The sequence below is a fragment of the Fusarium falciforme genome, chromosome 4, assembly GCF_026873545.1.
Source record: "Fusarium falciforme chromosome 4, complete sequence".
NCBI classification, from domain to species: domain Eukaryota; kingdom Fungi; phylum Ascomycota; class Sordariomycetes; order Hypocreales; family Nectriaceae; genus Fusarium; species Fusarium falciforme.
The window spans coordinates 2,691,782-2,709,926 of record NC_070547.1 but is presented as its reverse complement, the minus strand read 5'-3'; the positions used below and the strand labels follow the sequence as shown (position 1 = coordinate 2,709,926).

Below are 18,145 nucleotides of genomic sequence, written 5' to 3'. Positions count from 1 at the left end.
TGGAACTATCAGCGACATACACAGCAGTCCCAAGTCCCCGATATTGCGTAACACCCAAGGCTGAGCTTCCACTCAACAATGACCACGTCTTCAACCATCCGTATATTGCGCCGCATCCGATTCTCTAAAACCGCTCCAAGTGAGGTATGTCGCATCGTGAATCATAACGTTTGTCAAAGGTTTTTGTCTGTCCATGCCACCACGAGCCCCCCCAATTACGAGTTGATCAGCTTGTTTCGCTTCTCCTTACGCTTCAGTCGTTCGACTCGTTTCCGGTGCATCTTCTCAGCCATCTTCTCGTATCGCTCCTTTTCTTCCTTCTTTTCTCGCTTGGCCTTGATAGCTTGTATCCTTTCCTAGTCCAGCATTAGACCATTGTCACAGCTTCGCAAAGGGGCGCCTCTTGCTTACCTGTCGCAACTGCTCCTTCTCATCCTTCATCTCCTTTTCCTTCGCCTTTATCTGCGCCAACAGAGCGCGCTCTTGCGACCGTTTCTCATAAGACTTGAGGCCGGCTGTGGGTCGGAAGGCCTTCTTTGGAGCATGCCATTGCTTGCCTGGGATCGGAATGTCAGCTTGGTGGTGACGAGACAGGCTCGGAAATACCCATACCATTCTTGCGCATTCCCAAAGGCTTCTCAGCCTGAGGCGCCGGCTCTGGCACTGGGCTAGCTGTATCGGACATTTTGGCGGTTGACAAAAGTAATACAGAGATGTCGTTCTTGAGATCTACAATCGTCGCCAACTTCACCAAATTTTCTGCCGGTCAAAAAAAGTGGTGGCGGGGCCCGGCCGAAGGCGGTGAGAAAACATGTGGCTGGGGCTCCGCTTCCCCACATCAGGTGTGGCTTGAAATCCAGGGTCCTCGAACTCCCCACACTTTGAGTAAAGGGGTGGATAAGGGGCGATCTTTATTGAGTCGCGTCACGCTTGTGTTTCACGATCTGGAGGCCATCGTCCCCTTCGAGGCAGAGCTAATTCCCGAGGACAGAGAGCCCAAAAAAGATCTCATTATCTCTAGGCCTATTCAATAGTTCGTGGTGCCCGTATCGCCTTACGGCACGGAGTACGGTGCGGCAACTCGGTCCGCATTTCTGTAGCTGACCTCTCTTCCAATAACACACGCTCCCGTCCCTGCCACTGGGTAATGGTTGCCAGCTCAGGGAGAGGTGACATCCTTGGAGAACTACACGCTATTGGCCCCGAGTCTCTCAGCTTCAGCTGCGAACTGTAAGCCTCACGGGGCCTCCAAGACTTCTGGGCTTGCAGACATCTACATTTTTGGTGGGATGGAAGCCGAGGACTGAAACGCTGACTAGGCCATTATTTGGTACAGAAATAGCCCAATCGTACATTCACAGTGCATGTGTTATTATTTTATGGAATAGGGGTATACGAGTGATGTCCGAATCATGCTCTCATGAAGTGAGCCAGATGCGGCCAAGCCAGGAGTTTAAAAGGAGCCCCCATCCCTGCCCGAGAACTTGCGCATCCTAATAGTCTGGTTGCAGATGGAAGGATGGCACTGCATACGTCAGATCAATGGGCAGCCAATTGACCAGACAACTCGTTCCGCACGACATCGTATCAAGCGAGGAGGGCCCCTGAAGGGTTCGCCCTCTGGACAGGGGATGGACAACCAAGCTTGACCGGATCACGCTCAAGTCAACTGCCCACAATAATGACGATAAGGCCAACTCGCCGCTGACCACGGAGGACGGGATTTCTGGGCGCAAAGTCTAAAGGACCGAGGCCTCCTTCACGGGAATGCAGGAAGATGGATCTTGCAGCGGAATGGAGGGAAATCGTAATTAGCTGGGCAAATTGGCTTATTACCGATAATAAGAAGAGGGAAATCGTGTCCAAGAGCAGTCGTCAGCAGTACGAGTCCTCACCTGCCACAACTTGGCGAGATTACCAAGGCATGCTCGTGCATGCAAGGAGGGAGCACTCATTGCTGAAATGTCGAGGCGCTGGTGGGAGGTTATTCGCGGACGAGCTGAGCGATCGCAGGCTGAAAAAAGGTGAGATTTCGTAAGCCTCTTTCACGACCTCTGGCTGAAATTGGCCGCTCGCTCAGCGGTGGAGCTGGGCGAGACAACGAACCGGGAACTTGAATGAGGGAGAAAATGGATCCCTGGAGAGGCTTGGCCGGTGGAGCGGACCACGCAGGAGACTATGGTCCTTGGCAAACGCCCCAGAGCCTGACTGCGAGGGATGAGACATGAGGGATGAAGAAGAGGACCGACAAGGGCTGGGTCTTACCCATCCTGGTGTTGCAGGTACGAAATGCATGCAGCTCGGAGAGTTCAGGTACATCTTGCGTTGCGCTCAGGGCAGAGGATGGTTTCCCAGCGGGTTATCGTCACGACAACCAAACTCAGGCGGTTCTTGAACAGTGCGGCCTGCGTTTGTCTTCAGCCTCGGTTGTTGGAAATGCCAAATGCCTCTCTGGAGAGACTGGTACACGAAGCATCATCAACTGGATTAGGTCAAGTAACCGATGCGCCAAGGGACTCCCAGCCCGTCTGTGCACCATTTTGCGGGTGTCGTCGGGCGTTAGATCTGCTCATCTGGCCCTCTCTCTTTCTCGGGTCACTGGGACAGACCAGGGCACATCCGAGGGTGGGCGATCAATACGTATCAGTCGCATTCGTTTTTGTGAGAAGTCGTAGCGCTAACGATGATAAACGAGAAGAAGGGCTGGGTGAGACCCGCGTGTGCCATGTAATTCTGGTGTCGCGGGTGAGGCACTGTATCTCATCGTCATCTGAGCGACATGTCAAGCGCCCAACAATGGATCTGTCCTGCCTGTCAAAAGTAGTCTGTACAATAGACAACACGACATGATTGGGACGTCGATGGTCGTTGCCTTGGTGAGCTACCCGCCCTCGCCGAACAGGGCAATCTGTTTTTTCAAATGTTGCCTTGCATGCCCAGATTAAGGAAAACCAAGCCTCAATTGCATCCGTCATCTGCAGCATCAGCATCTTCCAAGGCCTGAATGGAGTTCCAGGTACCGGGGTGTGCCAAACAAGGAAATGGAGGCTGTCTGTTCCTGGCACAGTGAGAGCAACGGGTCGTAAGAACGGAGCATAACGGGCCAGGGATCTTGATCGAGAGGAACCATTGTAGAGGCAAACGGCACATGGTCAAGAATAACTCCCACGATGCGCCATCAGTATGTAACCTCCGTAAGCATGGCAGCGAAGCCGGCTCATTCGTCGACAGGTAAAATCACCATGTTGTTATCGCCGCGAGAAAAAGGCCGGTCATTGCGGCTGCTCAAGCTAGCCCGGACGGGTACGTAATACGGGAGGGCTTGGTCGGACCGCCTGGCTCTGTTTTGGTGATCACCTTTTGCTAACGGGCGGTGCTGGGTCGTGTTCTCGGCCTCGTAATCTCGAGTTGACAGGCCAGGTGGGACACCCAAGACGAGGCCAGCTCATCCTGGACAAGATCTGGGTGGATCGGGGCCAAGAGGGAAAAGCAACGGGAAAAGAAGACGGAGAAAACCCGCAAAAGCAAAAACGGCACTATGCACAAATGCGTGTTGTCTTCTGACTCCTGTGGCGCATCGCCGTCTTCGTGTGGTTCTAGCCCCGAGTCATCATGCAAGCCATGTCTCGCGGAGGAGCTGAATTGCTGAGAGGGAGGACACGACTCCCTCGATCTGAACCGATCCAAGAGCTTTGATGGCCAGTTGATGTGGCAGTCATGATGACTAGTACACGATAATTCGCGGAAACTATCGAGCTAGTTGGTGGTGTCGGTGACAGTCTGATACCGTTCATGATGAGGCCTTTTCCTTCCCGTCCCTTCATCACGATGAACAACCCGTCGGTTGGTGGCGGCAGCTACAGTAGTCAAAGGTCTCTATCTTGGTCTGATTGGTTTCCGACTTTCGGGATCAAGGTACGGAGACGGGTGTGCGCTTGTGCAAGAGAGTTTGGAGGGATCGACGACGCGAGGAATGGGTTGGTCAGCTCAGACAAGAGTCGGTTTAAGGCATCAACTGAACCTCATGAATCTGTCGTTGACCGCCCGAGGCCGTTGAGTCGTAGCGGCCGTCAAGCAAGACATCGTGCCGCCGGCTGCAACCGTTGCTCTCCAGGCCTCCACTCTGCTCTTCGCCTCCCCCGCTCTCTTGCCCGTACAAGGCAGGCCATCTTATCCCGGTAACAGGACCGGCTGAGTGCTGTCACGAGCGTGTCAAGTGTCATTCAGTTGGGACGAACCTGATCCGAATGCCCTCAGACGGGACAGGACAGCAAACAACGCGGTTGCCCCAGCGGCCAGACGCAGCGCTTGCACGATGCAGGTATTATTAGGATATAAATCAGCCATGACTGACTGCTCGCTTGCACGTTCGTCCGTCTGCCGTGCTTTGCGTTGCGCTGCTGCATGCATGCACAAGCGCTCCTCAGGTGCAGGTACACGGCGCGCTGAGCGTGACATGGGCCGGGGGGTCGAGTGGCCCCGAAGGAAACAGCGGGCGAATCGCAGCGCCCTTAAGTGCCCAACAAAGCAGCACCTCAAGAGCGTTCGTCGCGCCGAGACGAGTAGACGACCAGGGATGACCAGGGTTTGGTGGCCATGGAAGCCGTCACAGTGCAGAGTGGGATCCAAGTATCATGTGCCGATGGCCATGCGCGTGTAATAAGGGCAATCTTGACGGTTACGGCGGTACATATGGGGGTATATCTGTACTGGCTGCCATGAGATGGCGGCCGTCATGAACGGGGGTGAGTGAATATCAAACTGTGTGACCTGGCCTGGCGATGAAGATCAGTCAATCCATGGCCGTGGTGCTGCCTTGTTTCAGTAAGATAGAGCGAGGAGCATCCAGAGGGACCTGCTTGGCGTCGTGTGCGCTGTTTGTCGGGTCAGTTAATTGCTTGATATGCTTCTGGATCCAGGTACCCAGCAGGTTTGCCATGAATTTAATCAATCAATCGAAGGGCTTAGACGGATGGGATGAGATGGCATCTTGTTATTGGAGCACAATTCAATAACATGAACGAACACCTGCTGGCAATTTGCTGAGAAGAGTTGCACAGTGCGGGCCTTGAATGGATGGGACGGACAGGCCGCCAAGTGGAGCGGAGTCAAGAAGGAGAGACCAAGGAAAAGGTGGAGGCCCCTGGATGATGGGAAGGAGCGAAGGGGGTGAGAATGTCGAGGTTTTGGCGCTGGAAGACGCGGCCTTGTGTGATTCTCTCCTCCCTGGAACCTCTTGTTGTGCCTCTTTGGGCTCCCTTGTCTCCTCCATCGGGCGCCCCCTGTCCCTCCCGTCAATTCGCCCATCCTCCATCAAGCAGCTATGGCATGGCATCCATGGCATCCATCCATCGTCCATCGCTTTTACGGCCTGGGCGGATGCTGGAGTTCCCCGAGGTGGCGCCCCTTGGTGCCTGTGGTGTCCAGGGCGGGCAAGCCGCTAAGAGGGTACCTGGCCAGGTGCCTGGACTATAGCGAGCCGGGGGGGTCCATGGGGGTCCTTTTGGGGGGAATGGACTTGGATGGGCAGCGGTACCAGAGGACCAGGTCCCCCTTGGCCATTTCCGGCGCTTCGTCCGCTCTCGTGTTGGTTGCAGCGGTACATGCTCCCGTGTACCTAAATCACGAGTGGACCCCTTGCTCGCAGTGGGCGCTGTGTGGCTGAACACCCTCCAACCCCGGCAGGCCTTCCATTTACCTTTTCCCTCCATCTCTCCATCTCGAAACCGCCTTGCCCCCTCCCCGTCTTCTCTTCTTCAACCCTTCCTTCGGCTGCACCTCATCGACAACGCCGCTTTGCGAGCGCCGAACCTCCTCCCCCTTCCTCCTCCCGACATCTTCTGGTGCGATTCCAGTCGCTCTCTTGTCTTCAGAGTTGCGCTGGTCTTGGCCGTCCACTCCTTTTCATTAGTTTAAACAACCTGTCTGTCCAGTTGCCTTCGTCTTTTCGAATTTCAGCCATCCAGCTCGACGACACCGAAGCCTTTTTTGCCATTTCCGCCTGGTCCGTCACCCCAGCCTGTTCGCTCGTTTCCAGTCTCGATCACAACATTGTCCCAAAGCCGATGCCCTTTTAGCGTTTCCCGTGTCGTCCACTTGCAATTCTCAAAACTGGTCAACTGATTGTTGTGACGTCTCAGACCGCGACTGTCCTCCGACGAGTCAATCCATCCCCACGCCCGATCACGACTGTTCGAACGAGAGAATCAAGCGAGCCTCACGGTTCCAGAACGGTTGCCTTGCTTGTCCTATGAACCCTTAATTCACACCCAGTTGCCCATCACTTCGATTGCCGCTGCGCGGCTGAGGAGAAGATGGCAACCACCTTCGGCCCCGAACGGTTAACCCGGCCATCCGCTGGCCCAGCTTTCGACAACCCCGCGGATCGATTTGCTCTCCCGATGGATCCTCTGGCTGCGTCGCCGTCACTTGACCCTCAGTCTCGTGCTGACCCTCCACCAAATCCTCCATTCGTCTTCCCGGCTCAGCCGCCCGCCTCGGCACCATCCTCTTTCTCGCGAGCCACAGGTCGCCGTCCCATGTCTGCTATCGAGACACCGAACTTCAGCTTTGGGTTCTCCGCTGAAAATGCGGAGAGGCAGCATCGATCTGCGTTGCCAGACTTCAGCTTCAACCCAGGTGCTCTTCTCCCTCCAGATCCCCAGACACCCTGCCTTTTGACTCCTCCCTTGTCTCCTCGGAATATTGCATCACCACAACGGCCTGGTGGCCATGGACATCGAAGAGGCGGCAGTGAGTTTGTTGGTGGTCGTCTTCGTGAGGGCAACTCCATTGCTGTCATGAGCACAAGCCCAACCAAATCAGAGAGTGGATTTATGACACCTACTTTCCAACCCCCGAGAAGAGGACACCGAAGAGGTATCTCGGGTGCTATCTCGACTAACGATTTGCCCATCCTACAACCACCCGTGTTCGATGCCTCTGGTCGAGGAAGCAGTGCACCAACTAGCCCAACTGGCTACATCCAGCCTGAGAACAGTGTTTCAGCTCAGCTCGATGAACCGATTCAGCTCGAACCCCAGGCTACCCCAACGGAGCAACCGGATGACGCCAAACAACCTGCCTCGGCACACTGTTCCCCCGAAGGAAGTCCAAAGCAGAGCAAGGCAGTACCGAAAGCGCGAGTCGGATTCTCGGATACACTGGAGTTTATCCCTAGACCACTATCCCTGGTCTCTAATGAAACGTCCAGCACGGTAACAGCACGACCTGGACATTCAGTTTCGGGGAGCATTTCTTCAATCGTCTCTGCCGCGTCCCCAAGTGGGAGAGATAGCCCGGTGCCACTCTCTCGAACATCAACACGTGAGCTTACAGATTCGAGACCGAGCACGGCCGGCGCTATTCTCGAACGCACCCAGGATATTTCTAATACCACATCTTCACCAAAGCGCCGGAACTCGATCCCAACACTGCTTCACCTCGCCGAAGCGTCCAAGGCTGGAGAACCTGAACCCAGCCCGACCAAGGTTGCCAAGCGGTGGTCGTTTTTCGCCTCAACCACAGGCTCTTCTCCCACCAAGACACGGCCACACAGTTCCAGCTCATCGGATTCCTTGCCAAAGGCAGCCTCTGGATCCGAACACGGCTCCGATGCTCCTGGTGAAAGTCTTGACACGGCACCTGCCAAGCAGAAAAAGAGCAAGAAGGGCAAGAAAAAGAAGAAGAAGGTCAAGGGCTGGGCTGGTGCAATTCTACCCCGGAAGCCCAAGAGCCACACCAAGCGTTCCAAGTCGGATGAAGTTCGTCCTCCTACACCACCAGCCTCGTGTGTTTCACGAGACGACGACGATGGTGAGATGTATGGGGAGCCCGAATTGCTTGCGCCATCTATTCCATCCTTCACTGTCACCGAGTCTCCCAACCTTCCAGCGGAACATGATCTGCCCAGGCCCTCAGACGAAACAACGTACCCCATGATTGATCTTGACGCAGCTCTTGGACCATTTAATACACCACTGCCGTTGAACCCAGAATGGGAGGCGGCGCAGCGAGCCGCTGGCAACACCACCAACAAGCGAAGACTTCATAGTGCTCAGGGCATGAAAGGATTCACTGGTCCAGGCATGCACTACCACCGACGTGCGGAATCTGCTCCCGATCTGCCTCCTTTTGACCCTGGTAGGGCTGGTATGCACCGCTACAACAGCAGCTCGACGATGGCCGATGTCTTTGAGGAAGACGAAGAAGACGAAACTGGAAACGACGAGTCAAAGACACCAGATGAATCCTCTGAAGAGGAGTTCGAGTCAGACAGTGACGCAACTCCCCCGGCTGGTGTCACTAAGGACCCATTGCTCGATGTTCAAGATAAGCTTTCAACTCACAGCTCAGCACAGAGCATGAGGCGGACTAGCTCTAGCTTGAGCGACAAGGATCAGATCACAGCTGGCTCAGTCCGTGCCGAGCGCTCCAAGTCATCTCTACATGACAGCGTCATTGTTGAGGAGGAGCTGCCAAGTGTCATCTTCCGGTCACCCTTCGCGTTTCCCGAACGGAATGATAACGCGGACTCAGCTCCCGCTTCGCTCAGGAGGGCCTCGGGCAATAACGATCTTGCTCCTGTCGACATTGGCCCCATCCACCTCCCCACACCGACCAATGTCCCCAACAGCCCATATGCCATGAGCCATTCGTCCTCATTCCCGTCCCCCAGGTCGCCCATGTCAGTTGAAGTGCAACGCATCTCGACCGCTCCTTCATCAGTTGCAGATGAGAACAATTTCCAATCCTTGTTGCTCATGGGCGAGCCTGGCCCCGAGGTGCGAATTTCTGTGGACTACGACATTCCATCACTTACCTCGAGCAACTCAACGATGACGCGGGAGAGCATGTTCCTCCCTAGCCAGCGCATGTCTCAGCCGATTCTTCGTGAGCCACGCCCTGTCTCGGTGTCATCTGCCGCCTTTGGCCGCCGTCGATCCAGCCTCGCCAGTCTGAGCCGTCTCATTAGCAGCTCTCATGGTGAACGCAGCAAACTCTCGATGGAAGTGACACTTGACAATGAGTCCACGCACAAGAAATCCAAGAGCAGCCGAACGAAGCGACTTAGCCGGATGATGCAATTCTGGAAACCCACAGCTAAAGAGGGCTCATCCAAGCAGTAATGGCAGGCTTGATAATGGATTCTGGCTGGCATCACTGGCACCTTATTACTATGTCCATACTTCTTATGTGGGCATGTGTACAATATGTTTGACATTCGCGCTTCACCAACTTGCTCTCTAGCTTGGTCAATTAGCTTGACTCGAGTCAAGTCAAGGCCTGGGGACAAGCGAGCTGAAGCGTCAAGTCCGATCGAACGAGGATTCCAACAACAGACTTATACTCAAGGACTCGGATCGGCACATCATTTAAGACTTTTAGTTTAAAAGGACGGAAAGGGGCGCAGGCGGTTAATGATTGCATGATTAGCATTGGTACCTGCATAAGCATACCTGGCTCCCGGGCCAACGGGCCGCTGGTTGAGTCGGGTTTGACAGGCAGCTGAAACTGAAGGTCGCTGGACACAAGAGACTACGAAGGAAGGATTTGGATGGCATCTCCGAGTGACTGGTTATGCCAGTTGGAGAATGTGATGATCTAGGTATTTGGCGAAGGAGGACGAGGCAGGTTTGGTGACGCACAGAACTAGTAATGAATATAGTGCTGCAATCATGGATGTTGGTACAATTTTGCAAGTGAATGTTGGTTGGGTCTTGTCTTGTGAAGCCGTCAAGAGTCCCGGATGGAGGTTTACCAAGTTGGCTTGGCTTGAGAAATCACACGTCTCACGATGTTGCCCGAACAGTTGTCGAGTTGTCTTAGTGATGGTCATAAATCATGAATTTTATCCAAGTATGTGTGTATGTATGTATATGTATACTGCTCCAATGCATCTGTTTGATCGAGAGTTTAAAAGGGATCAAGAAAGTAACAACAAAACAAGCCCAGCCTTAAACGCCCATAATATCTCACATGTCCTGTCTTGATCCATGTCCAGCCCTAATCACGCACGCTACATCCACTTCTTGGCCATGTCGGCCAGGCCACTACCCCAGCTGTCGTCGCCTCGTCCGCCGCTGAAGGATCGGGTATCGCGCTCCATACGGACAGAGGTGTTTCCACCAAAGCCACTAGCCATGCGGACAGCCTCGCCAACAAGGCCAGACGAGTCCCCGGTGGCAGCCTTGGAGGCGACGCCGAGCATGCGCTCGATAGCCGGGGGGATGCGCAGGCCGAAGCGAGCGAGGAGGGCCGTCAGTGCGCCCCCGGTGATGAGGGGCATGATGACGAGGAAGAAGACCTTCCAGGGGTGGCGCTTGGCCCAGTGGACGAGGTCGCGGAGGAGGCGCTTCAGCTGCTTGTAAGTCTTTTGGATGAAGCCCTGGCGAGGAGAGCGCTTGTAGTAGGACGAACGACCTGGAGGGAGCACAAGGGTCAACGTCTGGGGGTGAAGTGGTCAACTGAAGGGGGTTGAGACTTACTGTTTCCAAAGAAGCTGGAGCGGCTGTTGTTGCCACCGCCGAGCCCGAAGAAGGAGGCGCGAGAAGAATTGTGCTTGCCATAACGGTCACCGCCAAAGATGGAGCCCGCAAAGGAGCGGCCACGGTCGGGGGAGCTAGATCGGGATCGCGAGCGGGAGCGGCGCTTCTTGTGGGAGCGAGAGGAGCGATGGCGGCGATGAGAGGAGCGGGTAGAGAGGACGGAGGCGCCGTCATTCCAATCGAGGAAGCCCATTGCGCCCGAGTTTGCTTCCGCTGTTTGCACGGTAGAGGAAAAAGTGGTGAGATTTCAGAGAGGCGAGAGTATCTCGAGGAGGGGACCCGGGGAGGGTTTCTGTCTCGCGAGTGCGTACACGCGCGCGCGGGGAAGCGGCGGGCAAAAGTGAGACAAGGAACCAAATGCGTCAATTGAAGTCGCGTAAGGGAGTCGGGCGTTTCCCTTGCGTCGGCGATCCAGCTGGAGGCAAAAGTTGAAGGTTGAAGGAAGGATGGGCGGCGCGATATGCAAACCACACTTTGCAGATGCAAGTCAGAGCTGAAGATGGATTGAAAGAGGGACGGTAGCGGGAGCGGGTGAGAAAGTGGGCTGGGCTCACCGTAAATTCGAGTGGCTGGGCCTTGGCTTGGCCTTGGCTGGGCTGAGCAGATTAGGTGAGGTCCTTCCGTTGGAGTCCCTGAAACGAGACGCACGCACTTTGTAGGGGCTAACGTGCGGGGACCCTGGGGCTAACGTATTTAGGGAGGTTAGCTGATCGATCTTCAGAGTCTTGGGGGTCCTGAAGTTTCTCTTGATATGCGATTGTCGATGGTATTGTAGAGTAAAATATCCAGGTGGAAACTCGCAGAAAGAGTTTCTCGCCCGATGTCGACTTTAATACGACGTTGTGGGCAACAAGCGAGGGCTCATCCAGCTCGAACGCAACCCTTGCCTGTAACGCTTCACATTAGGTATTCGGACATGGATTGCCTGCAATGCAATCGAGCCAGTTTGACAAGCCTGATCGGAGCACCAAGAGAACCACGAGGTCTGGGAGCAGAATGTTTGCATTGCATAGTCTTATTAACATTTGTATTTTGAAAGCTAAACACTATTCATCGTTCAAAGCCTATTTTCACTCACTAATACCAAATGCACCAACCTTGAATCCCACCAATATCACTTAGTATCCCACGAAAGACTTCTTTGGTGACTTGGCTCTTCCCAGCTTATAGAACAGCTTGAGGACATGCTTTAAATGTGCATAATGCTTGTCGTAGACCAGCTTCAATACTTCCCGTAGCATCCATATACCACACGTAGCTTCCGGCAGCCGTTTGGTAGCATTACGAGCAGCAGTTCATCATTAAAAGATTACGCAAGGCTATGCACATGAGGCGATACATCTGTCCTAGCCAGTTGTCTGTCAGTCAAGGTCCTTGAAGTACGAGCACCACAACTCGCTTAATGGAACAAAAAGAGAGCACCTAAAATGTAATAATAAAGGCAAAAAAGATATTTAGCAGCTGCTGGTGTCGATCCAGCGCTTCTCTGAATGTCAGTCTCTGAATAACATGTTCCGAGGATTCGAAGTTGCTTACACCTCCGGGTTATGAGCCCGGCTGTTTGAACGTTAGTGGGTTGTCAGAAATGAGTGAATCTGTGTGTACATACCGCGCTTCCACTGCGCCAAGCTGCTTTCTTGGGTGGATTCTCGCTTTGGAAATGCCTCTAATGAAGGAAGGGAAACGAGTTCTGCCAGCCTCGAAATCCACTCTCGTGCGTGGTTGATATGAGATACCCACTGTGGTGGATAGCTTGGTGAGGGTTTCGCGCCCTTAGCTACCACTACCTATTGGGGGCTCATTGACTTGTTCTACGGTTCTTTGAATTGATACCAAGTCGTACAAAGCTGAGTGTCTGTCTACATTCTCGAGTCCATCAAGCCGCGTTACTTGGCCGCCGCGCCGATTGTTGTTCAGACAAGCCGGAAGCCGGTGTGGTGTAGTGTGGGGCAATTCGGGGCCGAAGACAGCCGGTCCGGCATGTCAGCCTCCGTGCGGGTCAGGAAGACAGGCCGATGAAGGCAAAGGAATGAGCACATCCTGATCTAATGATAGCAATTAAGATAGACAAAAATTTACAAGATAATTAGAAGAGAGCTTTAGAGCATTATCTCTTCTTATGATAGTCTTAATCATAATAAGAGACATATCCTTAGAATGAGTCAGAGGTGTTTTGCCGTAATAGCGGCATCCGTCGGTTGCATCAATAACAGCTGGACAGTGTGGTTGTTCAATCGACTTAACATGTATCCAACACGCACATATAATTATCCAGTTGGAAAGTCTATTGTATATGTCAAGTGTTGCCTTGTTATGGCCAATCTTATTATCCATCAATGATGCCCAGTCTAATAATATCAACTCCATCTATGCCCATTCTAATCTCTATTAACTTTTATCCCAATGCTTATCCGCTATTATCATTCCTTCAATCTCTACTCCCTCTTCTTCTGGAATGGCTTCTTGATCAGATCCACCAGCTTGCCCAGTCCACCAAACACATAGCCGAGGCCAAAGCCCCAGCCGCGGACGCGGACGGTGTAGATGAAGAAGTACACCAGCATCCAGTTGGAGATACAGAAGGCAAGGAAGATTCCAAAGTCTATTAACACTGTTAGCATGCGATATTGAGTCAGATTTGGTCGAGTAACATACCTCTCCACTTGTCGCTCGCATCAATGTTGAGCGACTCGAGATACTGGTTACCAGAGCTGTATGGACAGTACTGGCAGCCGCTGGTATCATCGGGGTTAAGGAGATAACCACCAGCAGACTTGGCAAAAGCCCCTGCGTAGTCCTGACATGTCTGGTTCGGGGGAGCATCAAACTTGGCCGTCTCCTCAGGGGCACACCTAACGGGAGCACCATCGAGAGTGGCTGCAAGCATGCCGCCGATCCAGTAAGTCGAGGGGTTCACGTAGTACATCCAGTACCTCCAGAACACGGGAAGCATCGAGTAGGGACGGACGACTCCGTTGAACAAACTGAACATGACGAAGAAGAAGGGCAAGACATTGGAGATGACAGTGAAGCTGGGGGCGAATGCACAAATCCATTGACCCCAGCTGGTCATGAAGAAGAACATGAGAAGCGTCATCAAGAAGGTGTATCCAGAGACGGAGCTCTCAGTGGGAAGCCCAGTTGGCCAGTACCAAAGCACCCAGTATAGCACAGCCGAGATGACGGCAGCAGGGATATCAGCAACAATGTTGGCAGTGCAGAAAGCGACCCATCCGTAGATTCGAGAGGGATACTCTCGGGCCTGCCACAGAGCCATGTTGGTGAAGAACTTGGGCACCACACCGTTGACGATGGTGGGAGGCACAGTGACGATGAGGAAGCAGGTGAACATGCGGTTCTGCATGTCCTGCATCGTGTAGCCGAGCTTCCAGAAGGTGAAACCGTTGAAGATACCGACAATGACAGCGACGAAGAACTTGCCGTAGATGTAGGAGGGGTCGCGCCAGTGCTGCTTGAACATGCGCTTGGTCAACTCGACTGACTGAAGCCAAGTTGAAGCGGCGAACTCGGCGTGCTCTCCATCGCTGGACTGTCGTCCTTCAGTAGCAGAGCTTCTAACCCGCTTAAGACCATCAATCTCTTCAAGAACCCGCTCAGCTTCAAGGCTCTGGGCCCATTCCTGGTTCCAGTCAACCTTTGTGCCATCAGGTCGCTTGTGAGGCCGGGCAGCAGTCTCGAGGATGAATTCGGCAATGTTCTTGTTGGGAGGGCAGACAGCTCCACGCTCAGCAAAGTAGTTGATAATGTCCTGACCGTTCTCTCCCATGGGACCAAAGTAGAATGTGTTACCACCAGGGTTCAGGGCAAGGACCATGTCAAACTGCTGGATGAGGACGGAGCTAGGCTGGTGAATGGTGCAGATAATGGCCTGGCCAGCGCGGCTGAGCTTCTTGAGGAAGCGGACGATGGAGTAGGCAGACTGAGAGTCAAGACCAGAGGTAGGCTCATCGAGGAACAGAAGGAGGGATGGCTTGGCTGCAAGCTCGACACCAATGGTCAATCGCTTTCGCTGCTCAACACCAAGAGACATGATGATGGCATCCTCAAGATCATTGAGTTCGAGGAGATCAATGATCTTGTCAACATAGGCAATCTTCTCAGCACGGGGGACAGAGGCACTCTGGCGCAGGATGGCGGAGAACTCAATAGCCTCTCGGACAGTTTGAGTAGTGTCGTGAATATCACCCTGAAGGCAGAAACCGGTATTCCTCTGGAAATCTGCGGTCAGAGGTCGGCCATCAACAAACATCTCTCCAGTGACGACACCGACGGTCTGGCGCTGTGAAAGAGTGTTGAGAAGAGTTGTCTTTCCGGCGCCTGAAGCACCCATGAGAGCAACCATGACACCTGGCTTGGCGTATCCGCTGACCTTGTTGAGTAGCTTCCTCTCTCCTCCCATGTAGGGGACACTGTACTCGATATCGCGCCAGGTGAAGATGGACTCGCTGTCGGTGATTTGCTCCAGGGGCGCATCCGAGGCATCGGCGGCAGTGGAATCAGCCAAGACGGTAGAAGACGAACCACCAGCCTCCATGGCCTTCTCGGCATCAGCAGGGGCAGCGGCCTTGACGGCCTGGTCCTTTGCCTTGCGGCTCTTCTTGAAGATCAGAGCACCACCACCTCCAGCAGCAAAGCTAACCATCTCAGTGGCGATGACGGTGACGAGGATGTAGAGGACGGCAAAGGCAATGACAACACCAAAGTTGCGCCACAGGTGCCCACGAGTGTAGTTGTACGTGATCTCCAAATAGTCACTGCCAGTCACCTGTCGCTCATTGACTCCCGCTCCGCTGATGGCACAACCTTGGTACCTTGACTGAACTCCAGGTCCCTGGGGGACAAGCTGCTCAGGGGCACAGTCCATAAGACGGTCCGACAGCTCGTTGGCCATGACAGCCTCAAAACTGTAGCTGAGAGGGTTGATCCAGTATATCCAGCCAAACCAGATGTAGTCCTTCAGGAGCTGGGTCTTGGGGATGACGTATCCGGTGTAGATGATGAGCAGGTTGAGCGAAATACCAGAGAACCGCACGGCAGTGTTGATCTCGGACGACAAGCTCGCAAACATGCGGTACAGGGCCGTGACCATTATGGTGGTGGTGTACACAAAGAGCAGGTAGATCCAGAACTTGGAGGCGTCCACGTCGAGGCCCGTCATGAAGTACATGATGATACCAAAGATGCAGACCTGGACGAAGATGACGGGGAAATCGAGGACAACTCGGGCGAGAGAGACGGCGGATGGGCGGTAGAAGGCGTAGTCATGGTGACGGGCAACTACTGAGCGTCCGGACACGGCCTTCATGAGTTCAGACAGCTGAAGCCAACCGAGGAAGAGGATCGAGAAGAAGAGGGTACCGCCGCGACTAAAAGCACCAGCAGTGGTGGTGGGCTGTCCGTAGAACAGAGAACCCACGATCAGACCGTTGGAAATGATGATGAAGAGCTTTGTCCAGAGAGTAGTCGTATCGCCAAAGAGAAGCCAAGCTTCTCGCTGAGTACAGGCGATAACCTGTCGGATGAAAGAGACGGTGTATGGCGACTTGTCCGAGACGTGCTTGGACTTGGCCTCCTGCACAGCACCCTGGAACCTCTTGGCATCCTGATAGTCAGACTGATGAAGGGACTCTTTGTACGCGGCGACATCAGCCAGGAGCTCCTGGTAGTTGGGCGAGTTTCGGAAAGCTGACTCGAGCTCCTCAGGTGTCCGGGGGGCTCGGTGCTCGAAGCCGGGCCGGAAGCGGCGCTCGGTGGGGTCCGTGACGGCGGTCAAGAAATCAGCCGTGGTCTGGCGCTCGGGACACTCGAAGCCGAGGTCGATAAAGTACTGCTTAGCCTTGCTGGCGGGACCCGAGAAGATCTGTCGTCCCTGGTCGATGACCAAGACCTTGTCCATGAGCTCGTAGATGCCTTCACCGGCTTGATAGAGAGTGACCAGAGTCGTTCGGTTGCTGATGTCAGTCATGATCCGAAGGGATCGTGCATAATCGAGGGCAGTCGATGCGTCAAGACCTCGAGTCGAGTTGTCCCAAGCCATAACTGTCGACTTGGAGGCCAGAGTCTCCGCGATAGAGACTCGCTTCCGTTCACCGCCAGACACACCACGGGTGAAATCATCACCAACGACGGTGTTCTTGGTGTGGCTGATTCCAAACATCTTCATGAGGGCGTCGACGATGACGGGAATGTCTGCCTTTTCCTTCCTCTTGGTCTTGTTCATGAGGGCAAAGGCGAGGGTCTTCCAAACGCTGAGGGTAGCAAAGTGGATGTCGTCTTCGCCGTTGTAGTTGACCTCTCCTCGATACAGCTTCTTCTGCTCATCTGCAGGGATACCACTGTAAGAGACCTCTCCTTCGACTGCTGCAAACGACTCGCGGTTGTTGCTGATGGCTTTCAAAAAGGTACTGCATCCAGCACCGGGACGACCCAGAACGAGCATCATCTCGCCATCTCGAACACAGCCGGTAAAGTCGTTGATCAACGTCCGGGTGGGAGGCTTTCCAAATTGAAAGGCAGGGATGAACTGGGAAACCAGACGGTAGAGATCAGGGCCAAAGGTACCGAGGATGGCATCGGGTACGGTCCGGACAAACGAGGTGGTGCTCCCGATGCCCTTGACGGTGAGGTTCTCGTAGACGACTCCAACACGCTTGAGGGAACCCTCTTCACTGCGCTTCTCAAAGTGTCCCTCGCGCATAAACTCTCCAAGCTCGAACCCATCATCGTCATTGGGACCGGCTTCCACGTCGGTGACTGAGTCGTCGTCCTCAGCCTGTTGCTGTCGTCTTGACTGAATGCGAGAAGCAGCGTGGCTTGTTCTGCTCTTTGTCGTGTGTGCCTTGCTGACGTGTGATTCGCCAGTTCTCGTCTTGTGCAGGCTCATGAGGTTGTGTCGAAGAGACTCAAACTCGTGCATGGCTTCCTGCTCGTGGACGTCGTCCTGGTTGCGTTCACCCCATTTTCCTTCGGGGGCGACGTCTGATGAGGAGGCATCACTGCCTGCTTCGTTTCGTCGATGCTCATCTTGGGGAGGGTGTTGTTGTTGTTGCATGGACGATTCTGTCCGGCGAAGAGCATCGCCGTCCACAGTGTTGCCCAACATGTTGACGGCTGTAGAGGTTGGGTTGTACGGGTTGTGCTCTTTACACACGAGACGTGAATGCAGGTGTATTATTGAGGCGCCGCCTCGACTGTTATAGATATGCTGCTCGAGTCCAAGATACAAAGACCTCTGGAGATAAGCCAGTAAGGCCGTGAACCTTGTCTCTCAATCGAATCCATTGACCCGGCTGCAGTGGATTTATAGCCATCCCGTTGCGTATTGGTCTCTGGGCGTATCACTAATGTGCACATTTTTAATCAATGATGCAAGATTGCCTGGGGGCTTGCAGGCGAGATGGCGCACTAGGGGCACGTCTCGTAGTGTTGCTGTCAAAATCAACACCCGCCATGCATCATGATGAGTCTTGAGCCAGAAAGGGACTAACACGCTTGCCCTGGAGTTTAGCTTCTTGTTTCCGAGAAGGCTCCGGACCAGTCATAAACGTGGCGTTGAGAGCAAGATGGAGATCCTGACT

At 54.0% G+C, this 18,145-nt stretch overlaps 3 protein-coding genes and 1 pseudogene across 4 annotated transcripts, besides 1 other annotated feature; 1 reads left to right on the top strand and 3 right to left on the bottom strand.

Moving 5' to 3' along the window:
• Window positions 1-215: 215 nt before the first annotated feature.
• Window positions 216-685, bottom strand: NCS54_00557700 (RRNA-processing protein; the record flags this gene model as incomplete). Its single annotated transcript, XM_053151074.1, has 3 exons — window positions 216-356; window positions 412-557; window positions 613-685. 3 exons carry the CDS (start codon window positions 683-685, stop codon window positions 216-218), a joined length of 360 nt encoding a protein of 119 aa, XP_053007049.1.
• Window positions 686-6,314: 5,629 nt separating this feature from the next.
• Window positions 6,315-9,128, top strand: NCS54_00557600 (Hypothetical protein; the record flags this gene model as incomplete). The annotated part of the gene is made up of 1 exon (XM_053151073.1): window positions 6,315-9,128. The coding sequence occupies one exon, from the start codon at window positions 6,315-6,317 to the stop codon at window positions 9,126-9,128; it is 2,814 nt and encodes a 937-aa protein (XP_053007048.1).
• Window positions 9,129-10,018: 890 nt separating this feature from the next.
• NCS54_00557500 (Hypothetical protein) lies at window positions 10,019-10,740 on the bottom strand (the record flags this gene model as incomplete). Its single annotated transcript, XM_053151072.1, has 2 exons — window positions 10,019-10,422; window positions 10,488-10,740. The coding sequence occupies 2 exons, from the start codon at window positions 10,738-10,740 to the stop codon at window positions 10,019-10,021; spliced, it is 657 nt and encodes a 218-aa protein (XP_053007047.1).
• A 2,242-nt stretch (window positions 10,741-12,982) lies between these two features.
• Window positions 12,983-17,706, bottom strand: NCS54_00557400 (annotated as a pseudogene). The gene is made up of 2 exons: window positions 13,203-17,706; window positions 12,983-13,149 (listed from the first exon to the last, which is right to left on the bottom strand).
• Window positions 12,983-17,706: a sequence feature.
• Window positions 17,707-18,145: the final 439 nt, after the last annotated feature.